At 36.2% G+C, this 23,442-nt stretch overlaps 1 protein-coding gene and 1 non-coding gene across 2 annotated transcripts in view; one reads left to right on the plus strand and one right to left on the minus strand.

Annotated features, from left to right (window-relative positions):
• The window catches only part of Msh4 (mutS homolog 4), a 61,620-nt gene that overhangs the window by 4,149 nt on the left and 34,029 nt on the right, over positions 1 to 23,442 (plus strand). The window contains exons 3-7 of the mRNA XM_048349945.1: positions 9,088 to 9,248; positions 11,236 to 11,346; positions 13,044 to 13,159; positions 14,291 to 14,464; positions 19,809 to 19,981. Of these exons, the coding sequence (XP_048205902.1) occupies positions 9,088 to 9,248; positions 11,236 to 11,346; positions 13,044 to 13,159; positions 14,291 to 14,464; positions 19,809 to 19,981 (735 nt within the window). The remainder of the gene's footprint in view (positions 1 to 9,087; positions 9,249 to 11,235; positions 11,347 to 13,043; positions 13,160 to 14,290; positions 14,465 to 19,808; positions 19,982 to 23,442) is intronic.
• Positions 22,895 to 23,000, minus strand: LOC125355866. Its single transcript, XR_007211787.1, has one exon. It is a non-coding gene; the product is annotated as a U6 spliceosomal RNA (small nuclear RNA).

The following is a 23,442-nucleotide window of genomic DNA, read 5'->3' on the forward strand; positions in this document are numbered from 1 at the left end:
AATAAAGCCCCATATGGTTTTTTTTTTAAATTCCTGTCAGTAGTGAGGCTTGAAATATGGGTCTGGGTGCTGTCCCAGGCTCCTTTTGCTCAAAGCTAGCACTCTGCCACTTTATCCACAGCTATGCTTCCAGCTTTTTCTGTAGTTAATTGAAGATAAGAATTTCAGGGACTTTCCTGCCCAGACTGGCTTCAAACCACGATCTTCAGATCTCAGCCTCCTGAGTAGTTAGAATTACAGGCGTGAACCATTGGTGCCCAGCTCAGATTTTTAATATTGTTTGTTAATAAATTCAGTTTTGCTTTATTTTAATTATCTGACAATAAAAGCATGAGAAAGTTTGGGGTTTTTTATTGTGTGTGTGTGTGTGTGTGTGTGTGTGTGTGTGTGTGCGTGCGTATGTGTGTAGGTCCTGGGGCTTGAACTTAGGGCCTAGGCATTCATTATTCTTTTTTTTTTTGCCAGTCCTGGGGCTTGGACTCTGGGCCTGAGCACTGTCCTTGGCTTCTTTTTGCTCAAGGCTAGCACTCTGCCACTTGAACCACTTCTGCCACTTCTGGCTGTTTTCTATATATGTGGTGCTGAGGAATTGAACCCAGGGCTTCATGTATACAAGGCAAGCACTCTTACCACTAGGCCATACTCCCAGCCCCCATTCATTATTCTTGAATTTTGTTTTTTTGCTCAGGGCTAGCACTCTTCCACTGTAGCCACAGCTCAACTCTAGCGTGTGTGTGTGTGTGTGTGTGTGTGTGTGTGTGTATGTGTGTGTATGTGTGTGTATGAATGAAAAATTCCTATTGCCTATTAGTACTTTGTATAATGAAACTACTCTTAGGCAATACAGGGTCAGTACAAATACTGACCTTCATGTTTTAATGACCTATGGTATTCAGTTCAGTAACATGTACAGGTTTAGGAGCAATAGGCTATATGTTAGTAGTCTAGGTGTACAATAGACTTTACCATCTAGGTTTGTAAATGTACACTCTATACTATTTGCACAATGCTACATTCAGCTAATGATACATTTTTCAGAATTTATCACCAGACAAGCAGCATATGGTTACTTAATTATATGGTTAGTATTAACTCCTCTCTGGTACTGAGGATTGAACTCAGAGCTTTGTACATACTAGAAAAGTATGAGAGCTATGCTCTCATCCTCTTAAAAATTTTTTATTTTCTTATATTGAGGCAGGGTCTCATGTTGTCTAGGTTGTCCTGAAACTCTCCAGTACTGGTACTACAGAAATGTACCGGTATACTTGCATGGACAGCTACAATTTTTCATATATTTTATACATTATTAAAGGGTTTAAGGTTTTCTTTCTTTTTTCCTTTTTTCTTTTTGCCTGTCCTGGGGCTTGACCCTTGGGCCTGGGTGCTGACCCCGAGCTTCACTTCCAGATTTCTTTGGTGCTTAATTGGATATCAGAATCACAGGGAGTTCCCTACTTGGATTGGTTTTTCAGTTTATCTTTTTTTTTTTTTGCCAGTCCTGGCACTTGAACTCAGGGCCTGAGCACTGTCTCTGGCTTCTTTTTGCTCAAGGCTAGCACTCTACCACTTGAGCCACAGTGCCCCTTCTGGCTTTTTCTATATATGTGGTGCTGAGGAATTGAACCCAGGGCTTCATGTATATGAGGCAAACACTCTTGCCACTAGCTCATATTCCCAGCCCATTGGATTGGTTTTCAATCACTATGCTCAGATCTCTGAGTAACTAGTATTACAAAGCTGAGCCACCAGTGCTTGGCTTTCAGTTTTTGGTTTTAAGCAGTTCTTTATATATTGTCATTACTGAATTATTTGATGGTTTCTATATGTTTGTTTCTATATCTAGTTCTCAAACTCTGTAGATCATTTATACATCTTTCTTGCAATATTATACTACTTTTAGCTTTATAATTATTCTTGGGAATCTAGTAGGACAGTCCTCTCATCCTTACTTTCCACAAAACACTTTCTTCTCCTCCCATATTTCTCCTCCTTCTACTAATTGTAACAGCATACACATTGACAAATGTCTTCGCATCTTCTCTTTGCTCTACCTCTCTAGTGCCTGATGACCATTCTACTCTTAACTTTCATGACATAAATTTTATATAAATAAGGTTATGAAATATTTTCCTTTTTGTACCTTACTTATTTCAGTTTAGTAGAGTGTTACTTCAGTAACATATTGTCACAAGTGACAGACTTTTATTGTTTATATTGCTGAATAGTGTTTGATTGTATATGTATTTCACAATTCTTTATTCATCAATTGATGGAGACTTAAACTGATTTCATTTCTTAGCGATTGAGATTACTGCTCCAGTAACAATGGCAATATATTTTTTTTAATTTTTTATTTATTTTCTTATTTATTGTCAAAGTGATGTACAGAGAGGTTACAGTTTCATACGTTAGACCTTGGGTACGTTTCTTGTACTGTTTGTTACCTCCTACCTCATTCCCCACTCCCCTCTCCCCCCATGAGTTGTTCAGTTGGTTTATACCAAACAGTTTTGCAAGTATTGTTTTTGTAGTCATTTTTCTTTTTATCCTTTGTCTCTCGATTTTGATATCCCCTTTCACTTTCCTAGTTCTAATACCAGTATGTACAGTTTCCAATGTACTCAGATAAGATACAGTCATAGTGTGGGTACAACCACAGGAAGGGGACACAAGAGAATCATCAACAATAGAAGCTACGGTTTCACGTGGCATGTTGAAAGTAATTACAACAGTGATATAACACTCGTTTCCATAACATGGAGTTCATTTCACTTAGCATCATTTTATGCATTCATAAAGGCATACCTATTGGGCTCTTGTGATCCTCTGTTGTGACTAGCCTAAGCCTGTGCTAATTATTCCCTATGAGGGAGACCATAGAGTCCATGTTTCTTTGGGTCTGGCTCACTTCACTTAGTATAATTTTTTCCAAGTTCTTCCAAATATTTTTTTATGATTTTATTTTCTTAGGATACACACTGTCAAGATTGCTGGATTCTAGTTTTTAAGACAATTCCATAGTGTTTTTCATAACAGCTCTGTTAATTTACATTTCTATTAATAAGCATAAATTTCTCCTTTTGTTAAATTTTTCTAGTAGTTTTGATTGGTTTTGTGGTTTTGATTTGTAATGCCCTGATAGTTAATAATATTGAACAGTTTTTCATTTAGCCATTAACCATTTATATGCATCTTACTTTGAGCAATATCTAGTCAAGCTTTTTTTTTTTTTCTTCCAATGCTGGGGCTTGATTCAGGGCCTGAGCACTGTCTCTGGCTTCTTTTTGCTCAAGGCTAGCACTCTACCACTTGAGCCACAGTGCCACTTCCAGCTTTTCCTGTTTATTTGGTGCTAAGGAATTGAATCCAGGGCTTCATGCATGCAAGGCAAGCACTCTACTACTAAGTCACATTCCCAGCCCTAGTCAAGCTATTTGTTCACTTTAAATTTTTATTTTTGTCTTTTGAGTTGTTTTAGGTCCTCATGTACATTGGGTATTAGCCCCTTTTTAGATGTATAATTCATAAATATTATTTCCATTTTGTAGGTTGTGTTTTACTCTGTTTTGTTTGTTGTAAAGCTTTTTTGTGTGATTTAATTCCTTTTGGCTGTTGGTGCTATTGTTGGGTATCCAGAGTCTTTGCCCAGACTAGTATCATGTACAATTTTTAAGTCTTCCAATAGTACATTGGAGTTACGATTAATCATGTCTGTTATTTGTACATTGCATCTTGATTACAGTTACTCCTTCAATCATTGTCTCCCTCACCTATCCCTTCCCCCACCAGTCACATCATTTCCTGCTTCCTTTCTCACATACTTTGAGTGTTTTGACTACATTGGTCCATACTTCTGTTTCCATTCATGTGGCACTACCATTTTCCCTCCTCCCACTTCTAGACATGGTTCTGCTTCCTGATTCTCATTTTTAAAAATCTGTTAATTATTTAAAGAAGTTAAGCCTTGGAATTTCACTACTGCATAGACCATCCTTCAGTCAGTTGATCATGCATTTATGCAAATTACCCAGCATGTGTTTACATGTTTATATTTTATAAGTTTATATTTTATTTCTAAGATGCACATATAAACAAAAATGGATGCCTTTTATCTTTGTGGGCCAGGCTTCCTTTACTCAGTATATTTTCCAGATCAAGATCTATCCATTTCTTTGCAGATGAATGTCATGTAGCATTTCTTCTATGTTTTTTCTAGTAGTTTTACAGTTTCTGATTTTTCCTTTTAATTCCCTTTCAGGTTGATTTTTGTGTACAGATAAATATTAGGTTTTTTGTTTGTTTGTTTGCCAATCCTGGGCCTTGGACTCAGCGCCTGAGTACTGTCCCTGGCTTCTTTTTGCTCAAGGCTAGCACTTTACCACTTGAGCCACAGTGCCACTTCTGGCTGTTTTCTATATATGTGGTACTGGGGAACTGAACCCAGGGCTTTATGTTTACAAGGCAAGCACTCTTGCCACTAGGCCATATTCCCAGCCCCAGATTATGTGTTTTTTTACTTATGCTTGTAGAAGAATATTTTTCTCCAACATTAAGAGCCACCCTTTTCCATGTTATGTGTTTTAGCATCTTCATAAAACTCAATTGGCTTAAGTGAATGGATTCAATTATGGCTTCTCTGTTCTGTTCCATAGACCAAGGGTGTCTTTTTCTGTCAGTGCTATGTTGTACTAGTTGCTATAATTTTGTAATGTATTTTGAAATTGTGTAATGTGATGTCTTCTTTACTCAAGATTGAGAAATGTTTCAGTTTCTAGTTGTGTGAGCAATGACATTGGAACTTTAATAATGCTTTCATTGGACCTGTAAATCACCTTGGTTGGTATGGACAGTTTAACAATACAGATTTGTCCAATCTGTGAATAACTTTCTATTTATTATAATCCTCTTCAGTTTCCTTTATTGATGTTTTGTAATGTTTTTATTATGGAAATTTTGTACCTTTATCACTAATCTACTTTTGTCTGCAGAGTACTACATTTTTGCTTGACATTGCTTTTAAAGAGATAGTTAATGGTAAACAAGGTAGCAAGTTGGGTAAGAAATGTACACACTGCCTTACATATGAAACTGTAACCCCTCTGTACATCACTTTGACAATAAAGAAATGGGAAAAAATGATAATTAATGGTAAAGGAGATCATTAGAGTCCTAAGCAGAAAGCTCAGGGACAGTGCCAGGACCATGAGTTCAATCCTCACAACTGACCAAAAATCAAAGAAAGACCAACAACAACAAAAACCACCCACCAAATTTGGTGACTAATCTTTTTTTTTTTTTTTTTTTTTTTTGGCCAGTCCTGGGCCTTGGACTCAGGGCCTGAGCACTGTCCCTGGCTTCTTCCCGCTCAAGGCTAGCACTCTGCCACTTGAGCCACAGCGCCGCTTCTGGCCGTTTTCTGTATATGTGGTGCTGGGGAATCGAACCTAGGGCCTCGTGTATCTGAGGCAGGCACTCTTGCCACTAGGCTATATCCCCAACCCCCTGGTGACTAATCTTAAAAGTCTATGGGTTCAGCAGGACAGGGGAGCATGATCAAAGAGGGGGACATTGATTAAGATGCATTGTGCTTACAAACTGTTTTGTTGAATGGTAATTCATTTGTACAATTGGTTAAAGGTCATTAACAAAAAATCTAGGCACTGTCTGTAATCATATCTTGTCAGGATTTTCGAGTCAGCCAGGCCAGGAAGGAAAGCTTTATCTCCAATTAACCATCAAAAAGCCAAAACTAGGGCTGTGGCTAAAGTGGTAGAGTGCTAGCCGTGAACAAAAAAAATCAGTCATATAAACATATTTAATATTATTTTTAAAGCAATAGTCATAAAAATTATGAGATACTGTTGTGGTTTGGATATGAAATATATCCCCAAAGATTCATATGCTAAAATATTGGTCCCCAGCAGGTGGCGATACTGAGAAGTGATTGGATCACAAGGACACTACTAAGAGTAATTCTTAGCGGAATAGGTTATTAGAAAGTGGGTCTAGTTGAAGGATGTTGCTCACTAGGGAAATACTTCTGAAGGGCATATTTTAGAGCCCACCCTTTGCTCTCTTTCTACATCCTAACCCCCATGTGGTTAGTAGCTTTGCCATGCCTTTCTACAATAAAGTTTTCCTTTATGATCACCTTAACGCCATGTGCACAAGTGACTTTATCCTAAAACCTCTGAAACAGCCAGAATAAATCTTCCTCTTTTAAGTTGATTTACTTTTACTGTTTTTTTGCATTGATATTAGTTACTAGATATTACTGTAACATAATAAGCAAAACTGTATAAAACTTCTCTGTAGAAAATTATAAAACTTTCCAGGAAAACATTAAATAAGACAAGTTAAAAAGAGATATGCCATGTCCATGGATATAAGGACTTAATATCAGTTCTACCTAGAAGAATCTATTAATTCAGCAACTTTGTGGTCAGTGCAGGCAAAAAGTTAGCAAGAACCCCATGTTAACCAACAACTGAACATAGTGGTATGTGTCCAACTTCCCAACAACATATGGAGTATAACTAAGAGAATTACAGACAGTCCCGGCACAAAATCCCAAAAGCAGTCAAAGCAAAATGGGATATGTACATGGCTCAAGTGGGAGAGCTCTATGTTCAAATCCCAGTACCACAAAAATCCATTTATTATTCCAGAGCTTATTGAAAGGTAAATTTGTAACCATGATAATAAATCAATATTTGACATTATTTCTTTGGCTACTAAACTTTCATATGTATACTTCTGCACCTATTTCTCCTTCCTTCCCTTCCTTCCTTCCTTCCTTCCTTCCTTCCTTCCTTCCTTCCTTCCTTCCTTCCTTTCTTCCTTCCTTCCTTCCTTCATCTCTTTCTTCCCTTCCGCTTTCCTCCATCCCTTCCTCCCTTCTATCCTCCCTCACTCCTTCTCTTCCTCTCTCCCCCTTTCTCCCTCTTCTTCCTTCCTTGAAACTTGCTTGCCTGCTTTCTCTCTCCCTCCCTCCCTCCCTCCCTTCCTTCCTTTCATTAATCTAACAGTTCTACATTAGTGCTGAAAACTATATATTTATTCTTCTTGGAGTTGAACTTCTCACTTTTCTCCAAAATGTGAAAACTCAGAGTTCCAATAATAGTTTATAGTAATTACTTGAAATTCAGTCTTTATGCCATAATATTCTTTTACCTAAAGAACAAATTGTAGAATTAACCCCCAATAACATAAAAATTTAAAAATTGAAAGAAGGAATTATGTAGTTTATATGCATAAATACATGTACATAACAAATCATAAAGTAATCGAAGTGACTGCAATTATTGTTTCTATAATTGGTCATGAGATTGTAGCTGATATGTCTGACTTCCTTCTTCCTCTATCCATTTCACATTTCTGTTACTCTAAGTAATAAGGATGAAGCAACCTAAACCTTCATTACTAAAGTGTCTGAGTCTTAGATATCTTAGTTTGTTTTCGATACTGTCAGAGTTACTAAGTGGCCCAGAGAATACCTTGTATTACAGTCTTCTTTGTGTAGAGCAGCATAATTTTCCCTTGACTATCAGTATTGATCACTCCATCTACGTACCTTTTGGCTCATTGGTTCAGTAGCATAAGTAGATAGTAGAGCCAGTTGGTAATATTATCTTCCAATTCAGAAGAATATTTGTTTTGTCTTTTGGTGAAATCATTAACCTTAGATACTAATATTGCCAACATATTTTGAAGTTATCCAGCTAAGTTCTTTTGGCCTGGTATGTGTGATAGTGACAGGAGCCACTCCTATCTCTTGATTCCTAGACTGGCTCATATATTCTGGCTGTGGCAGAGACAGTGTCTCATAATGGCCTGTGATTAAAAGAATAAATTTCATTCTATAAGATAGAGTCTTATTCTTTCACAGTGTTGTTTTCCAATTGATACTACAATTAAGCCCTTCAGCAAGTCACTCTGCTTTCCAACTAGGTCCAGATATGTCCAGCTAATGGGACATTTGGTAAGACTAGTTGGATTCAGAGTTCACAGGGTTAATGGAATGAGTTCCTTAGTCAGATACTGTACTGTACAGAATGCTAGTGTGGGGAATAAGATGTTCTGTCAGTTCACAGATAGTGATGCTGACAGAAACATTATGGGCAAGAAAGTCAAAGTCATAGGTAGAACATGTGTGTAGTCTAGTGAAGACCTTTATCTACTCCTTTGTGATAGAAAAAAATCCATCATTAGCAACTTGGCATTGGGTAGCTGGCTATTACCTCCTGGGGAATGGTGCTAGATTGGAATCAGTGTTGGTTTCTGATCTTGGACAAATTAGGCATTCAGTAATAGGGGTAGCCCAGGCAGCTGTGGTAAGGGAAGTTTATGCTGTTGTGTCCATGTATAACCTTCATCATTGCACTTGGTATTTTGTTCTTGAATCTACTAAAGGACGACTAGGAAAACTGAGAAGAAATATTAACTTACATCCATCCATAGAATATATTATCTTATGGAATGTTGAGTCTACTCTATAGTGGATATCCTTTAATGAGCATTCCCATGGGACACAAATATTTTCAAGGTATTCTTAGAGATCCATGATATATTTCTTCCCTAAGTGGCCTTGTTTCTAGTTTTTCAGTAGTGTTCAATTTCCCGATTGTCAAGGAAAACCATCAACGATTTCCTATAAATTCATTCTAGTCATCTCTCATTGCAGACAAGGTAGATAACCAGATGCAATACTGAACAAATGAACTTGAAAAAAGTTAGAAGAAATAGTAACAGATATTTTAAAAAAAACCTCTAAGATGAGTTTCCTAGTAAAAAGCAATGAGAGATATTATATAGAAGGATACCTATACAAAAATAGAAATCTTCAAATCATTGTATTGCAAGGAATAAAAAAAAACAAAATTAAGGTCTGAGAAAATAATTTGAGAATTAACATTTTAATTGGTTTAGATAATTAAAATATTTTCTAGAGGGGGAAAAAGTTATTTCCATCATTGGGAATTATGAAAATGACTAGACTTGGGGCTTTGAGGTTTAATGTGAGGGAATTAGAATTTGAAGTGATTACATTAAAGTTTATTTTCTTTATTTAAACATTTTTAACAGCCACATCCTCTTCTGCAATTTCTGTACACTCCCCATCAGTTATTGTAGCTGTGGTAGAAGGAAGAGGACTTGCCAGAGGTGAGATAGGAATGGCAAGCATTGACTTAAAAAGCCCACAAATTATATTATCCCAGTTTGCAGACAACACAACTTATGCAAAGGTAAGTACCAACCATCTGAAAAAATGGTTCATCCTAGGGTATAGTATGTAGATGTCTAAGTCAGTGCTTTGCTAATTAACTTTTGTAATGATAATGGTTATATATTCCAGTGTCATTAATTAAATTAAAACTAATTTGCATCTGATTTTTATTGTTAAATATATTTTATCCTAAATATATAAGTTTTCTTGTTATTTGAATACTCAAAGTTACTGTTGATTCTAGTTTCTTTTTTTTTTTTGCCAGTCCTGGGCCTTGGACTCAGGGCCTGAGCACTGTCCCTGGCTTCTTCCCACTCAAGGCTAGCACTCTGCCGCTTGAGCCACAGCACCGCTTCTGGCCGTTTTCTGTATATGTGGTGCTGGGGAATCGAACCTAGGGCCTCGTGTATCTGAGGCAGGCACTCTTGCCACTAGGCCATATCCCCAGCCCCTCTAGTTTCTAAAATTAAGACAACCAAGTTGTTTATTATGATCACAGAAACTTTGAAGTCAAATGATTTTCATTCTCAGAGGTAACATTCAGGATTTATTTGTTTAAAATCCATTTTAAAGTATAAATAGTAATAGTTTGTATAATGGTATATTTAAAGTCACAAAGTAGTCAAATTCTGATCTAAAGGACTGCTAAAATAGGTAATAAAATGATAGAGAATTAATGTACTTGACTTGGCACTCTTGATAAACAAAAGGAAGAAATATTTAGGTAATAAGGAATTTTCTTAGCATTGACAAATTCAACTGAAATATTTCTAGACTCATTCTAAAGATGAAGTACACGACATTCCTATCTTCAGAGAATTGTTTCCACTGAAATTGCATTTAAAATTTTTTTTTCTAGTGTTGAGAGAAACTAGTATCTTTAAATCAGAGATAACTTAGTATCTCTACTTGTCACCTTCACTTCAATTATTTTCCCTTCACTTTATATTACTCATGGTTTTAGGCCACTGGCCTATTGTTATGTAAATTTGTGTGATTTGTCAGGTAGAGGTAGTCTTTGCTAATCTATTTTAAAAAGCTTTTTTAAACCAGCAAGGTGGCACATGCCTGTAATCCTAACTACTCAGGAGGCTGAGATCTGAGGATTGCTGTTCAAAGCCAGCCCAGGCAGGAAAAGCTGTGAGACTCTTATTTCCAATTAACCACCAGACAACCTGAGGCTCAAGTGGTAGAGCAGAGGTTCTAGTGGTAGAGCGCCAGCCTTGAGCTGAAGAGCTCAGGGACAGCACCCAGGTCAAGTTTAAGACACACACACACACACACACACACACACACACACACACACACACACACACGCTGTTTGATCTAATTATAGGCACTTTAAAAATATAGTTTATTTTCTCAGATAATCCTTTATGGTTGGCCATTACATAGGCTTTCTTTCCCTAACAATTTTTTCATTATACTGACACCTTACTAATTTTAGAGTAATTTATAATTTTTATGTAATTTCAGAAGAAAATGAAAAAAATACAAAACAGTGTTAGGAAGATTTAAAATTTCTGTGTTGAAAATAGCTCTAAGAAGTGCACCTTATTTTGTAAAAAGTAAGGAATGAGGTAAATGTATCTCATCTGTGTTTCTGTCCTTTTCTAAATTTCCAAATTGTACTAGCATGGACATACTGATTGTATTGCTATAATTATACTAGCATATATTTTATATATCATGGTGATAAATACTCAGAAGAATTTATTTTAAAATCTTAATTTGTGAATATGTATTTGATAAGTTCAAATTATTTTTTATGTTTAGGCTGTTATAAACCAGTGTGAATATAAGATAACCTTTGCTTATGATAATCTTTAATACTTTTACTTATGTAGGAATGTATTCCTGTTATATCATCATATGAACCATCTTAAGTCTGTAATTAGGACTATTGGAATTTTGTTTTTGAATTAATTTTAAGTACTTCTCTCAGAAAAATATGGAACTTTTAGAGACTATGCTAAACTTACATTTAAAAAAATGAACAATTTCAGGTGATCACTAAGCTCAAAATTTTATCACCTTTGGAAATAATAATGTCAAATACTGCTTGTGTTGTGGGAAATTCAACCAAGTTGTTTACTCTGATCACAGAAAATTTCAAGGTAAATGATCTTCATTTTCAATAGTAAGATTCAATATTTAGTTGTTTAAAATCCATTTTGAAATATTAAAAGAGCAGTAGTTAGAGTAACTAAAGTCTTGGAATAATAAATGTAAATTCAAATTAAAATATTACTAAAATAGGCAATAAACATGATAGATAATCCACATGCTTGATTTGGTGCCCTTGATCTATTTTAAGCAAAAGGAAAAAGTACTCAAAAGTAATATGGATGTTTCTCAGTATAGATAAGGAAGAGATATGTAGAGAAAGCATTTTCCTTAGGTATAGCTTCCTAGAAACTACTCTGCTTGTCAGACAAGTTTAAATTGAAGTTCTCATAAGGGACACTAGCTATTAATAAATGCTTTTTCCTCTACATTACAGCTTTCCCTGTAACCTATACTGGCCCACTATTAGCTTGCAAGTCTATTTGTGGGATTGTGAAAGGTGAAAGCTATGGAACCCTATCCAACAAACACTGTGCCTCTCAATAAGGGCTTTTATCCAGTGTACTCAATTTACCTTTTCCTCTATCAACTGTGCCTTGTAGAAAGGCACTATGGTTCTAAACATAGTAGGTTGCATTGCAGCCAGAGTAATTCCTCAGAATACATAATATTTTGTTATTTGTAAACTTAAATTTTAATGTATTTGGCACCAAGCTGAGATTTAAGATCCAACAAGTGCCTTGTTTATTCTTTTTTTTTTTTTTTTTTTTTTTTTTTTTTGCCAGTCCTGGGCCTTGGACTCAGGGCCTGAGCACTGTCCCTGGCTTCTTCCCGCTCAAGGCTAGCACTCTGCCACTTGAGCCACAGCGCCACTTCTGGCCGTTTTCTGTATATGTGGTGCTGGGGAATCGAACCTAGGGCCTGAACCTAGAACCTAGGGCCTCGTGTATCCGAGGCAGGCACTCTTGCCACTAGGCTATATCCCCAGCCCGCCTTGTTTATTCTTAATGTATGTAGCATCTGCAGTCATACAAAGATCTTGTGGTCCTCTTGAAGACCCTACATTGTCTAACTGTTTTTAACTCATTGCCAAAAATTGTTCCTATTCTAATATCAATTATCTCACTATCATGTTGGTTTTCTTATATTTGTCCTCTTTTACTCATTGGCTCATATTTCCTTTCATTACTCATATTTATGTGTTCATTTCCAACTTTTGGGTTTTATTATTTTAATTAGAACCTCTCAGTCCTTTGGTAGAAAATATTTAGCAGAACCCTTACAGGAATTCAAGCAGAAAGGGAAATTTTTGGCTTTTGTAAGTAGGAAGTCAGTGGTTTGATAGCTCCTGTCCCTACAGTGAATTGATATTTTCATTTTTATAACTATCAGACTACAAAGATCTGTACTTTCTCAATTATATTAAAGCATGCAAAACTTCTTGTAAAAGCCAATATGATAATGCTATAAAATAAAAATTTTCATGTTTAACTTTTATTGCATCATCTAACATGTGCAATTAAATTCCATGAGAGTAAAATCTAATTGAGAGCTGCCTTGTACTATAATTGCACTTATCACGATAGATACCGCTTTTTATAAATTTCTAAGAAAAAATTGTATTTAAATGTTGAACATATTATAAGTTATACAGTATTTAGCTAGATTATACTAAGAACGAGTATATAAAATATTAGAGCACATGCATAACACTTATAAAATGATTTTGAAACTAAAACCTTTCCAGAATGTTAACTTCACAACTATCCAGAGGAAATACTTCAATGAAACAAAAGGATTGGAGTACATTGAACAATTATGTATAGCAGAATTCAGCACTGTCATAATGGAAGTTCAATCGAAGTGAGTTACTATTTGTGGAAAGAGATAAATCTACAGTGTGAATTTTATAAGATACAAAAATTTTAAAGTCTGTTCTGCTCTTTGCTATATTCCTGCCATATAGAACATTGCATGGTTCATAATGAACACTCTAATGATTGAAATAGTAACACAACTAAACTTTATACACAAGATAGATATTACTAATTTATATAGAATCTCATCAAATTACTCATAGTTTATTGCCCTAATGATGGCAGTTCACTCTACTTTGGAGTGAGAAGCTCTAGTAGCTACAGTGTACTAAAAATTTGTGAAGTCTCAGAAGTGAGACACATATGAAAGTATTTATTACTTCATACTTTCACTCTTAAAATATTTTACATAAGACAGGGATATTTTTGGAAGAGACATTTCTTAGCACAAGATCAAAAGATACATTTTATTGACATACATTAGTTATACAAGAGGGTTTATTGTGACATTACCAGACATACAATGTAAACAGAGCCTCACCCTGCTTAGATAACTTTCTTTTAGCCATTCAGTTAATCACAGACTATTCACACCAAGATCATAATATACTTTCCTCTATTTTGAGGGGTGTGTGTGTGTGTGTGTGTGTGTGTGTGTGTGTGTGTGTGTGTATGTGTCCGTCTGTCCTGGGGCTTGATATCAGGGCCTGGACACTGTCTCTGGGCTTTTTTTCCCAAAGCTAGCACTCTACCACTTGAGGCACAACTCCACTTTGATGGTTAATTGGAAATATGAACCTTACGGATTTTTCTGCCAGGGCTCGCTTTGTACCCAGATACTCAGATCTCAGCATCCTAAGGAACTAGGATTAAAGGCATGAACAACTGACACCTGGTTCTGACTCTACTTTTAAAATCTTAGACTCTTCCAATATTGAATAGTTAGAATGATAAATGAAAACTTGTTCTAGATTGCTGTTGAATGTTGTCTTTTATCCCTTAAGTTACAGATTCAGTTTTTAGTGATTAGAGGCTATTATATTAGTTCTTAAAAATTAGAGACATACTCAGTATATTTTGAATTTAAGTGATGCTATGCAAATATTTATAATTTTTCTATTATTCAATAATTTTTTGTTGTTCTAAAGAAAGTGCTGTATCATTGGTCACCTTACAGGTATTACTGCCTTGCAGCTGTTGCAGCTTTGTTAAAATATGTTGAATTTATTCAAAATTCTGTTTATGCACCAAAATCGCTGAAGATTTGTTTCCAGGGTAGTGAACAGACAGCTATGATTGACGCATCATCAGCTCAAAACCTTGAGTTGTTAATTAATAACCAGGACTCCAGGTAATATCATTCAGTGTTTCCTATGAAATGTATGCATATATTAGATATTATATTTTCCTATGATTATTTAAAAGTCCTTAAAATTGTTTGGTTGAGAAATGTTGGATAAACATGTTTGCTCATTTTACCTTTGTTTTGCAAAAGGTGTTTGTACTGAACAATGAAAACCAAAAACTCAGTTTTCAAAACTTGTTAATGGACATTAATAGAAATTTCTCCAACAAAAAGATAAACCAGTAGCCAATAACTACATGAAAAGATGCTCAATATCATTAGTCATTAGGGAAATACAAATTAAGTTATATATCCCTTCTCACCCACCAAGATGTGTGCCAAAACTACGGTCATTGATTTTCTGTTATGTTAGGTTGTTATGACATAAAAAGTTAATGACAGGGGCTGGGGATATGGCCTAGCGGCAAGAGTGCTTGCCTCGTATACATGAGGCCCTGGGTTCGATTCCCCAGCACCACATATACAGAAAATGGCCAGAGGTGGCGCTGTGGCTCAAGTGGCAGAGTGCTAGCCTTGAGCGGGAAGAAGCCAGGGACAGTGCTCAGGCCCTGAGTCCAAGCCCCAGGACTGCCCCTCCCCCCAAAAAAAGTTAATGACCAACTGTGTTAATTATTACTATTTTATTACTATTTTACACTCAGTTTTACCTTCCCAGGTTTATATTTCAGCATTATTTATATGCATTGCTTGAGTTCTTGCTATATATTAGGAACTCAGGTGTTTGTAATACATAGAGTTTTAAAAGACTCTAAATACAGACTTTAAGTTTCTTAATATAGCATCATTTTCTGTATTCATACAGCTATAGCTGTTGGGCTATTATGATCTTCTGCTATGACTATCCTAAGCATGTAACTATTCCCTATGAGGGAAACCATAGAGTCCATGTTTCTTTGGGCCTGGCTCACTTCATTTAGTATAATTTTTTCCAAGTCTTTCCATTTCCTTATGTCATTCTTTCTGATAGAGGCATAAGATTCTATTGTGTATATGTACCACATTTTCCTGATCCGTTTGTCTACTGAGGAGCATCTGGGTTGTTTTCATATTTTAGCAAGGACAAATTGTGCTGCGATGAACATGGTTGTGCTGGTGCCTTTAGTGTGTTCTTGCTTGCAATCTTTTGGGTAGATGCCCAGAAGTGGGGCTGCTGGGTCATAGGGGAGCTCTATGTTTAGCCTTCTGAGGAACCTCCATACTGCTTTCCAGAGTGGTTGAGTAAGTTTACATTCCCACCAACAATATAGTAGGGTTCCCTTTTGGCCACATCCCCTCTAGCATTTGTTGTTATTAGTTTTCCTGATAATGGACATTCTTATTGAGGTGAGGTAGAATCTCAGTGTTCTTTTTTGTTGTTGTTGTTGCCAGTCCTGGGCCTTGGACTCAGGGCCTGAGCACTGTCCCTGGTTTCTTTTTGCTCAAGGCTAGTACTCTGCCACTTGAGCCACAGTGCCACTTCTGGCCTTTTTCTATATATGTGGTGCTGTGGAAGCGAACCCAGGACTTTATGTATATAAGGCAGGCGCTCTTGCCACTAGGCCATATTCCCAGCCCTCAGTGTTCTTTTGATTTGCATTTCTTTTATGGCCAGTGATGTAAAGCACTTCTTCATGTGTATCTTAGCCATTCCATTTCTTCTTCTTCTTCAGAGAAGTCTCTTTTTAGGTCTTATTGAGGCCATGGGTTCTTTGAGGATTTGTTTTGGAGGAATTTAATTTTTTGAGTTCTACGTATATTTTAGATATGAGGTCTTTGTCCATTGTATGGCTGATAAAGATCTTCTCCCAATCTGTGGGCTTTCTGTTTTTCTTGCAAGCTATGTCCTTTGCTGTGCAGACGCTCTACAGTTTGATGAAGTCCCATTTGTCCAACCTTTCTTTGATTTGTAGCACTTCTGGGCCTTTATTAAAGAAGTTTTGTCCTGTGCCAAGGAGCCCAAGTGTTTCTCCTATTCCTTCTTGTAGTGTTTTCAGGGTATCTGATTTTAGTTTGAGGTCTTTGATCCATTTGGAATTGATTTTGGTGTAGGGTGATATATAAGGATCTAGTTTTAGTTTGTTACAGGTATTGAACCAGTTTTGCCAGCACCATTTGTTGAAGATGCTGCCTTTCTTTCATCCTATTTTTTTTTTTAGTTCCTTTATCAAAGATTAAGTAGGCATACTCCTGTGGGTTCATTTCTTGGTCTTCAGTTCTGTTCCATTGTTCCTTAGGCCTGTTCTTGTGCAAATATGAAGCTGTTTTTTCTTTTTTTTATTACTATAGCTGTGCAATACAGCTTGAAGTTTGGTATTGAAACTCCTGTAACACTGTCCTTTCGACTTAAGATGATGCTAAGCAAAATGAACTCCGAATTATGGAAACAAGTGGTATATCATTATTGTAATTATTTTCAACATGCCATGTGAAACCGTACCTTTTTTTTTTCTCTCATATTCCCTTCCCATGGTTTTACCCCTGCTCTTACTGTATCTGATCTTAGTACCCTGGATACTATATATATGTTTATTGGAACTAGGGAAAGGAAAGGGAATACCAAATTCGAGAGAAAGGGATGAAAAGACAAACCATTCCAAAAGCAATACTTACAAAACCATCTGGTGTAAACCAACTGTACAAGCTATGATGGGGAGAGGGAAATGGGGAGGACGGAGGTGGGGGAAAATGTGGGAGGATGTAATAAGTTGGATAATAAATGTATACACTGCCTTACATATGAAACTCTGTACTTTACTTTGACAATAAAGAAAAAAATTTTCAAAAAAGAAAAGAAAATTCTTATTATAAAATTTAAAAAGTAATGTCTGACCTCCATGAGTTCATATAATAGTTAAAAAGAAAAAAATTGGGCCAGGCACCAGTGGCTCACACCTGTAATCCTAGCTACTCAGGAGTCTGAGATCCAAGGATTAAGGTTCAAAGCTAGTCCATGACACTCTTATCTCCAATTAACTACCAGAAAACCGGAACTGGCATTGTGTCTCAAGTGGTAGATTACTAACCTTGAGCTGAAGAGCTCAGGGACAGCACACAGGCCCAGAGTGCCCTTGGACAAATTACTTAGTTTCCTTGTACATTAGTTCTTTTTTAAAAATTTAAATCTTATTGCAAAGGTAATGGACAGAGGGGTTAAAGCTATATAAGTAATGAGTACATTTCTTTTTGAACAGTGCTATCCCTCATTTTCTCCCACTTTCCCACTTCCTTAGCTGCCCCTCCTTGGTTGTAATGTTTATTTCTAACATAGTGTCTAGTGAATATCACTGCTGAAATCTTTCACTTTTTGTCCCACTGTTTCTGTGATTCTTCTTTCCCTCTGCAAATCAAATAAACTTACATACAAGACAAAGGGTACAAAAAACAAACAGTGACAAAAGTGACTAAACCAAAGAGAACGAAAAGAAAGAAAAAAATAACTGCAAACAGTACAATAAAAAAAACCCTTGTTTCCATTTGTTGGAGTTCATTTCGATAAACATCATTTTATATGGTCATATGCACATAGTTATTGAGCCATTAGTTCTTTCAGTTATAAAAAGCTAATGAAAGCATTTACTGTATGTTGGTATTAAATGAATTGGCATATATAAAGGGCTCAGAGCAATACCTGGTGCATACTAAATGTTTAAAACATGATAGCTTCTCATTATGTCATGATTTCCACATAATCATATCTGTACTTTGTCTCTTCTTTTGTCATTCAGTTTTTAATTTGACTGTCAAGTAAACAGAGATTTTTCTCAGTCAGCCAAACTAATTCTGAAAGACTAGGACGACTCCATCTTGAAACTGCAACTATCTTGTTTGTGTTAAGCTAAGAATAACCCAGCACATACATAAAACCCAGGAACTGGCTTGTGTATGGTGAAACTAGCCAGAAATTGTACAGATTCCAGGAATTAAGTTGTTTGTGCGGATGTTTGTGCTGAAACCAACCGGCCATAAAGCCCATTTCCCAGATGGCCAAACCGGTTTGGGAACATTCCAGTTACATTGACTGCTCTGGAATGTTCTCTGACCAATTTTAGAGAACCCCTAGCCCGAGCCAATCAGATTTGTCCTCGCACCCCAACCCTGCTTGCACTTCTGGTTTTTTGTAACTTTGTGATTTTTTGCTTTAAATATCCATGTAAAACTCTGCTCGTGGCCTTCCTCCTAACCTCTGCTGCAACGGTATGTAGGACGAGGTCCGGGTTGCAGCTCGCCTAAATAAAGCCTTGCTTTTGCATTTTGGAACGTCTGGCTCTTGGTGGTCTTCTTGGTGGTCTATGAGGACTTGGGCACAACAACAATTCTACGGCTCATTCTCTGTATGCTTATTTTTGTTTTTTATTAACAGCTTCTGTACATTAAATTAAATTTTCTTTAGATTATAAGTTTATTTCCCTCTATGTATTGTTCATGCATGACTAATAAACTGGTAAAAATTATTCACAGTCATTAACTAGCGTAGAAATCATGTTTACCTTATATGTTCTTAGGTTTTGAGTACCATAAGAATTCAAGAAATATTTGTTGACTATTAAAATGGATTTTCTATTTTGTACATATTATTATTGTCATACAAAAGTCAATGAAAAATACATATTGACAGTAGCTCACTTCTTTACAGTAATCATTTAGAAATTATTGAAGTTTTACTTGTATTCTTTCCTATCTTCTTCATTGGGGATAAATGATATATTGAATACTCATTTTATTTATTTATTTTGCCAGTCCTAGGGCTTGGACTCAAGGCCTGGTTTCTTTTTTCTCAAGGCTAGCACTCTACCACTTGTGCCACAGTGCCATTTCTGTCCTTTTCTATATATAGGTGGTGCTGAGGAATCAAACCCAGGGCTTCATGTATGCAAGGCAAGCACTCTACCACTAGGCTATATTCCCAGCCTCTGAATACTCGTTTTTATAAATGTAAAAGTCTGTCTACCTTAAGGGTATATTACTGGTATCTTACAGTTACTGGTGGAATATCATGGACTGGAGAACTTTATGAGTGTGAATACTATAACTGATCTGTGGAAAAAGTCACTTTGCATAAAGAAGTATTGTCGATCTTTAGTAATGATTGACATTGCAATGAATTTAGTAATGAATTTAGTAATGAATGTCATTGATTGACAGCATATTTGGGGCTGTGCACAAATGTAGGCTCTTCTGCCATAGGATAGTCTTACTGCATTAGAATTCCTATGTTATATAGTATATGTTTAACACTATGTGAGAACCACTGATAAAAGCTATAGGATGATTTAATTGCAATATTAAAATGCACTTTCCTTGCATTTCTTTTTGCATACTTAATGAAATTTCCCAACTTTGGTTTTCAAAGGAATAATCACACTCTCTATGGTGTTTTGAACTACACTAAGACTCCTGGAGGGAGTAGAAGACTCCGTTCTAATATATTAGAACCACTGGTTGATATCGAAACTATTAACATGAGATTAGATTGTGTTCAAGAACTGCTTCAAGATGAGGAACTGTTTTTTGGACTTCAGTCAGGTAAGTTAACATCATTTACTTTTATAAATAGAAACTATAAAAAATATAGTCAGTTTGGTTGAGATACTTTTCTAAGTTCTTAAAGGCTAGCTGTAAAGGTGTATATTCTTATATGGAAATTATTTTTCTGAAAATTTCCTCTGAATTTTGTAGTAAATAACATCAGATATATATTTTACATCTTGATTTACTGTATAGAATTCTTCCCCCCCCCTCTGGTTTCTTTTAGTTGGCCCTTTATACTTGGATTTATTTTACTTGATCCTGGGTAATAAACTCAGTTTCCAGCCCTTTGGGTGTTAGTTGTTTTTAGATTGAGTTTTAAAGTTTTTCTTGGGCACAGTTCTTCTGCATTTGGCCTTCAATGTAGCTGGGACTACAAGCGCACACTACTACTCCCAACTTTGTTGAGATGTGGTCTCACTGATTTGGCTCAGGCTGTCTGTGAATTGTGATTCTCTCAATGTCTTTGCCTGAGTAACTGTAATTACAGGTATGAACCACTCCACCTGACACTTGTAAATTCTTTTCTTAGTAATCTTCAAAGAAGAAAATATTTCTATAGACTAGGTCATTTGTATAGACTAGGTAATTGTCAATAGATGACTATTCACCATAGCCAAAATATGCAATCAGCCCAGGTGTCCCTTGGTGGGTGAATGTTGTATATATACACATTGGAATTTTGCTTATCCATTAGAAAGAATGATATTGTATCATTTGTAAGGTACCAGAAAAACTTAGAAAGAATTATACTAAGTAAAGTAAGCCAGACCTAGATAAACAAAGGTTGTATGGCTTCTCATTAGTGGTAGATAAGAATGTGCCTATAAATCTATAAGTAAATACATTGGGTGGTTTGCAAGCAGTTCCAAAGGAATTAACTGAATTATAATAGATGCTATGGAGAGCTCAAATCGTACAGTAAGTCAAAGCCTAATAAAATAAGCACCAAGAAATGGGTACTTGCAAGGGGGGGGGGAGCTAAGGACGGAGGGGTAAGTAATGAAGAGGGAAAGGGAGGAAGTGTGTAGTTATGAATTAAATGTATATGCCCTGAGTCCAAGGGGGTCGATACTGTTGCAGAGGGTGACAAAGATCAAAATACCTTCTACTGATATGCTGTTTTGTTAAATGACACTTCTCTTGTTCAACTTAAAAGATGAACTTTACAACTTGGGGAGGGGGAGTTGGGGGGAGGGAAAGTGGGAGAAAAACGAGGGAGGAGTTAATAATGTTTGACAAAAAATGTACTCATTACCTGCAACTGTAACCCTTCTGTACATCACCTTGACAATAAAATAAAAGTAAAAAAATTGCTAGTTGAAATTGACTCCAAGATATGGAAATGAGTTTTCTCTTTGTTGTTGTTTTTTTTTGGCCAGTCCTGGGGCTTGGACTCAGGGCCTGAGCACTGTCCCTGGCTTCTTTTTTTTTGCTCAAAGCTAGCACTCTGCCACTTAAGCCACAGTGCCACTTCTGGCCATTTTCTGTATATGTGGTGCTGGGGAATCGAACCCAGGGCCTCATGTATACTCTTGCCACTAGGCCATATCCCCAGCCCCTGTTGTTGTTTTTAATGTACTGTGTGATTTCTTTTTTCTTTCATTTTCCCCCCTTTGGTTTGTCCCCTGTTGTCATTGTATTTGATTTTGGGACCCTGGTTATTGTATATATGTTTATATGATTTGGGGAAGGTGAAGAACAAAATGGTGAGACAAAAGACAAAGGGTGAACCAATGCAACAGGATACTCAAAAGACAATATGTTGGGAATGAACTTTACAACTTGAGGGAGTGTGGAGAGGAGACAGAAAGTGGGAGAAAAATGAGGGGAGGGAGTGGGTAACAATGTTTGACAAGAAATATATTCATTACCTTAATGTATGTAACTGTAATCCCTGTGTACATCACCTTGACAATACAATTAAGTTAAAAATAAATAAAATTGAAAAATTATAATAGTGACATAAAACAATTTACTTCCTATGTCAGAGTATATAAATATTACTATTACCAAGATATTAAAAATCAGATGAGTATATTAGGGTTTTTTTTTTACAGTTTCTATTAAAAAGTATCACATACTCATAGCTTAAAATAACAGAAAATTTTTGTTTCACTGTTCTACAAGCTAGGAGCTCAAGGAAAGGTATTAGCATGGCTGTGCTCTCTCTGAAACCTGTAAGGAAGAATCTTTCTTTGTCTCTTTCTATTGTGTTACAGCTCCATCAGTCCCTCTGCCTCTGTTGTCATGTTGTGTTGTGTCATGGTTTTACATTATTTTATGAGGACATGTCTGCAAAACTCTAAATCCCCAATAAAGTAACATGCACAGGAATAAGAGGTTAGGGCTTCAGAATTTATTTTAAATTCTGGACAAGAAAATTGCCATGGAATCTGGCCCTATCCCTAGGCATGATGCTGCAGTTTTATTCTCAGATCTACAAGTAGAAAACTTGTCGATATCCATTGCTAATTCCATTCCTGATTGCCTATTCTTGGGTCTGACTTTCATATCTCTTCTCTTCTCTTATGTCCCCTCTTTATGTTTTGGTAGTTTAAACTGAAGATTCATGAAAATCTAGAAAGCACTTTTTTATTTTTGTATTACTTATTTATTGTCAAAGTGATGTACAAAGGGGTTACAGTTTCATATGTAAGGCACTGGGTACATTTCTTGCATAACTTGTTACCTCCTCCCTAATTTCCCTTCTCTCCCCCCTCCCCCTTTCTCTCTCCCTCCAATGAGTTGTTCAGTTGGTTTATACCAAATGGTTTTGTGAGTATTGCTTTTGGAGTCGTTTGTCTTTTTTATCGTTTGTCTTTCAATTTTGATATTCCTTTTCCCTTCCCTAGTTCTAATACAAGTATATACAGTATCCAGGGTACTCAGATGAGATACAGTGATAGCAAAAATATGGAATGCTCCACGAGTTTGCATGTCATCCTTGTGCAGGGGCCATGCTAATCTTCTCTGTATGTTCCAATTTTAGTATATGTGCTGCTGAAGCAAGCACGAAAATCTAGAAAGCATTTAAAGCCCAAGTAGGTTTCTTCTGTTCACTTCCAAATACCTTTTAGTATAATTCCTTCAATTTTGATAGTATACTATTTTTTTTCAATATTCCAATGTTGTTGAATATATTTTTTGTATATAATTATATGTTGGTGAGACTGTGGGAATAGCAGGCAGAGGCCATTTCTAACCTATAACCCATTTTTTGTTTATAGCTGCGTCTATGTGGTCTGGCATTTAGTGTTAGGCCAGATATATAAAAAGTTGTTTAACCATGTAATGAAGGTCAAACTCCAACAATTGCATTTTTAAAACTTTCTGATACCAAAATATAAAGAATACACACTCATTTTTCTGCCCTTTTGTTTCTTTTGGGAGTAGATTTTTTTTTTGTCATGGTGCTTGAATTCTGGGCACTGTCCCTGAGCTATTCAGCTCAAGGC

The sequence above is a fragment of the Perognathus longimembris genome, chromosome 7, assembly GCF_023159225.1.
Source record: "Perognathus longimembris pacificus isolate PPM17 chromosome 7, ASM2315922v1, whole genome shotgun sequence".
NCBI lineage: Eukaryota > Metazoa > Chordata > Mammalia > Rodentia > Heteromyidae > Perognathus > Perognathus longimembris.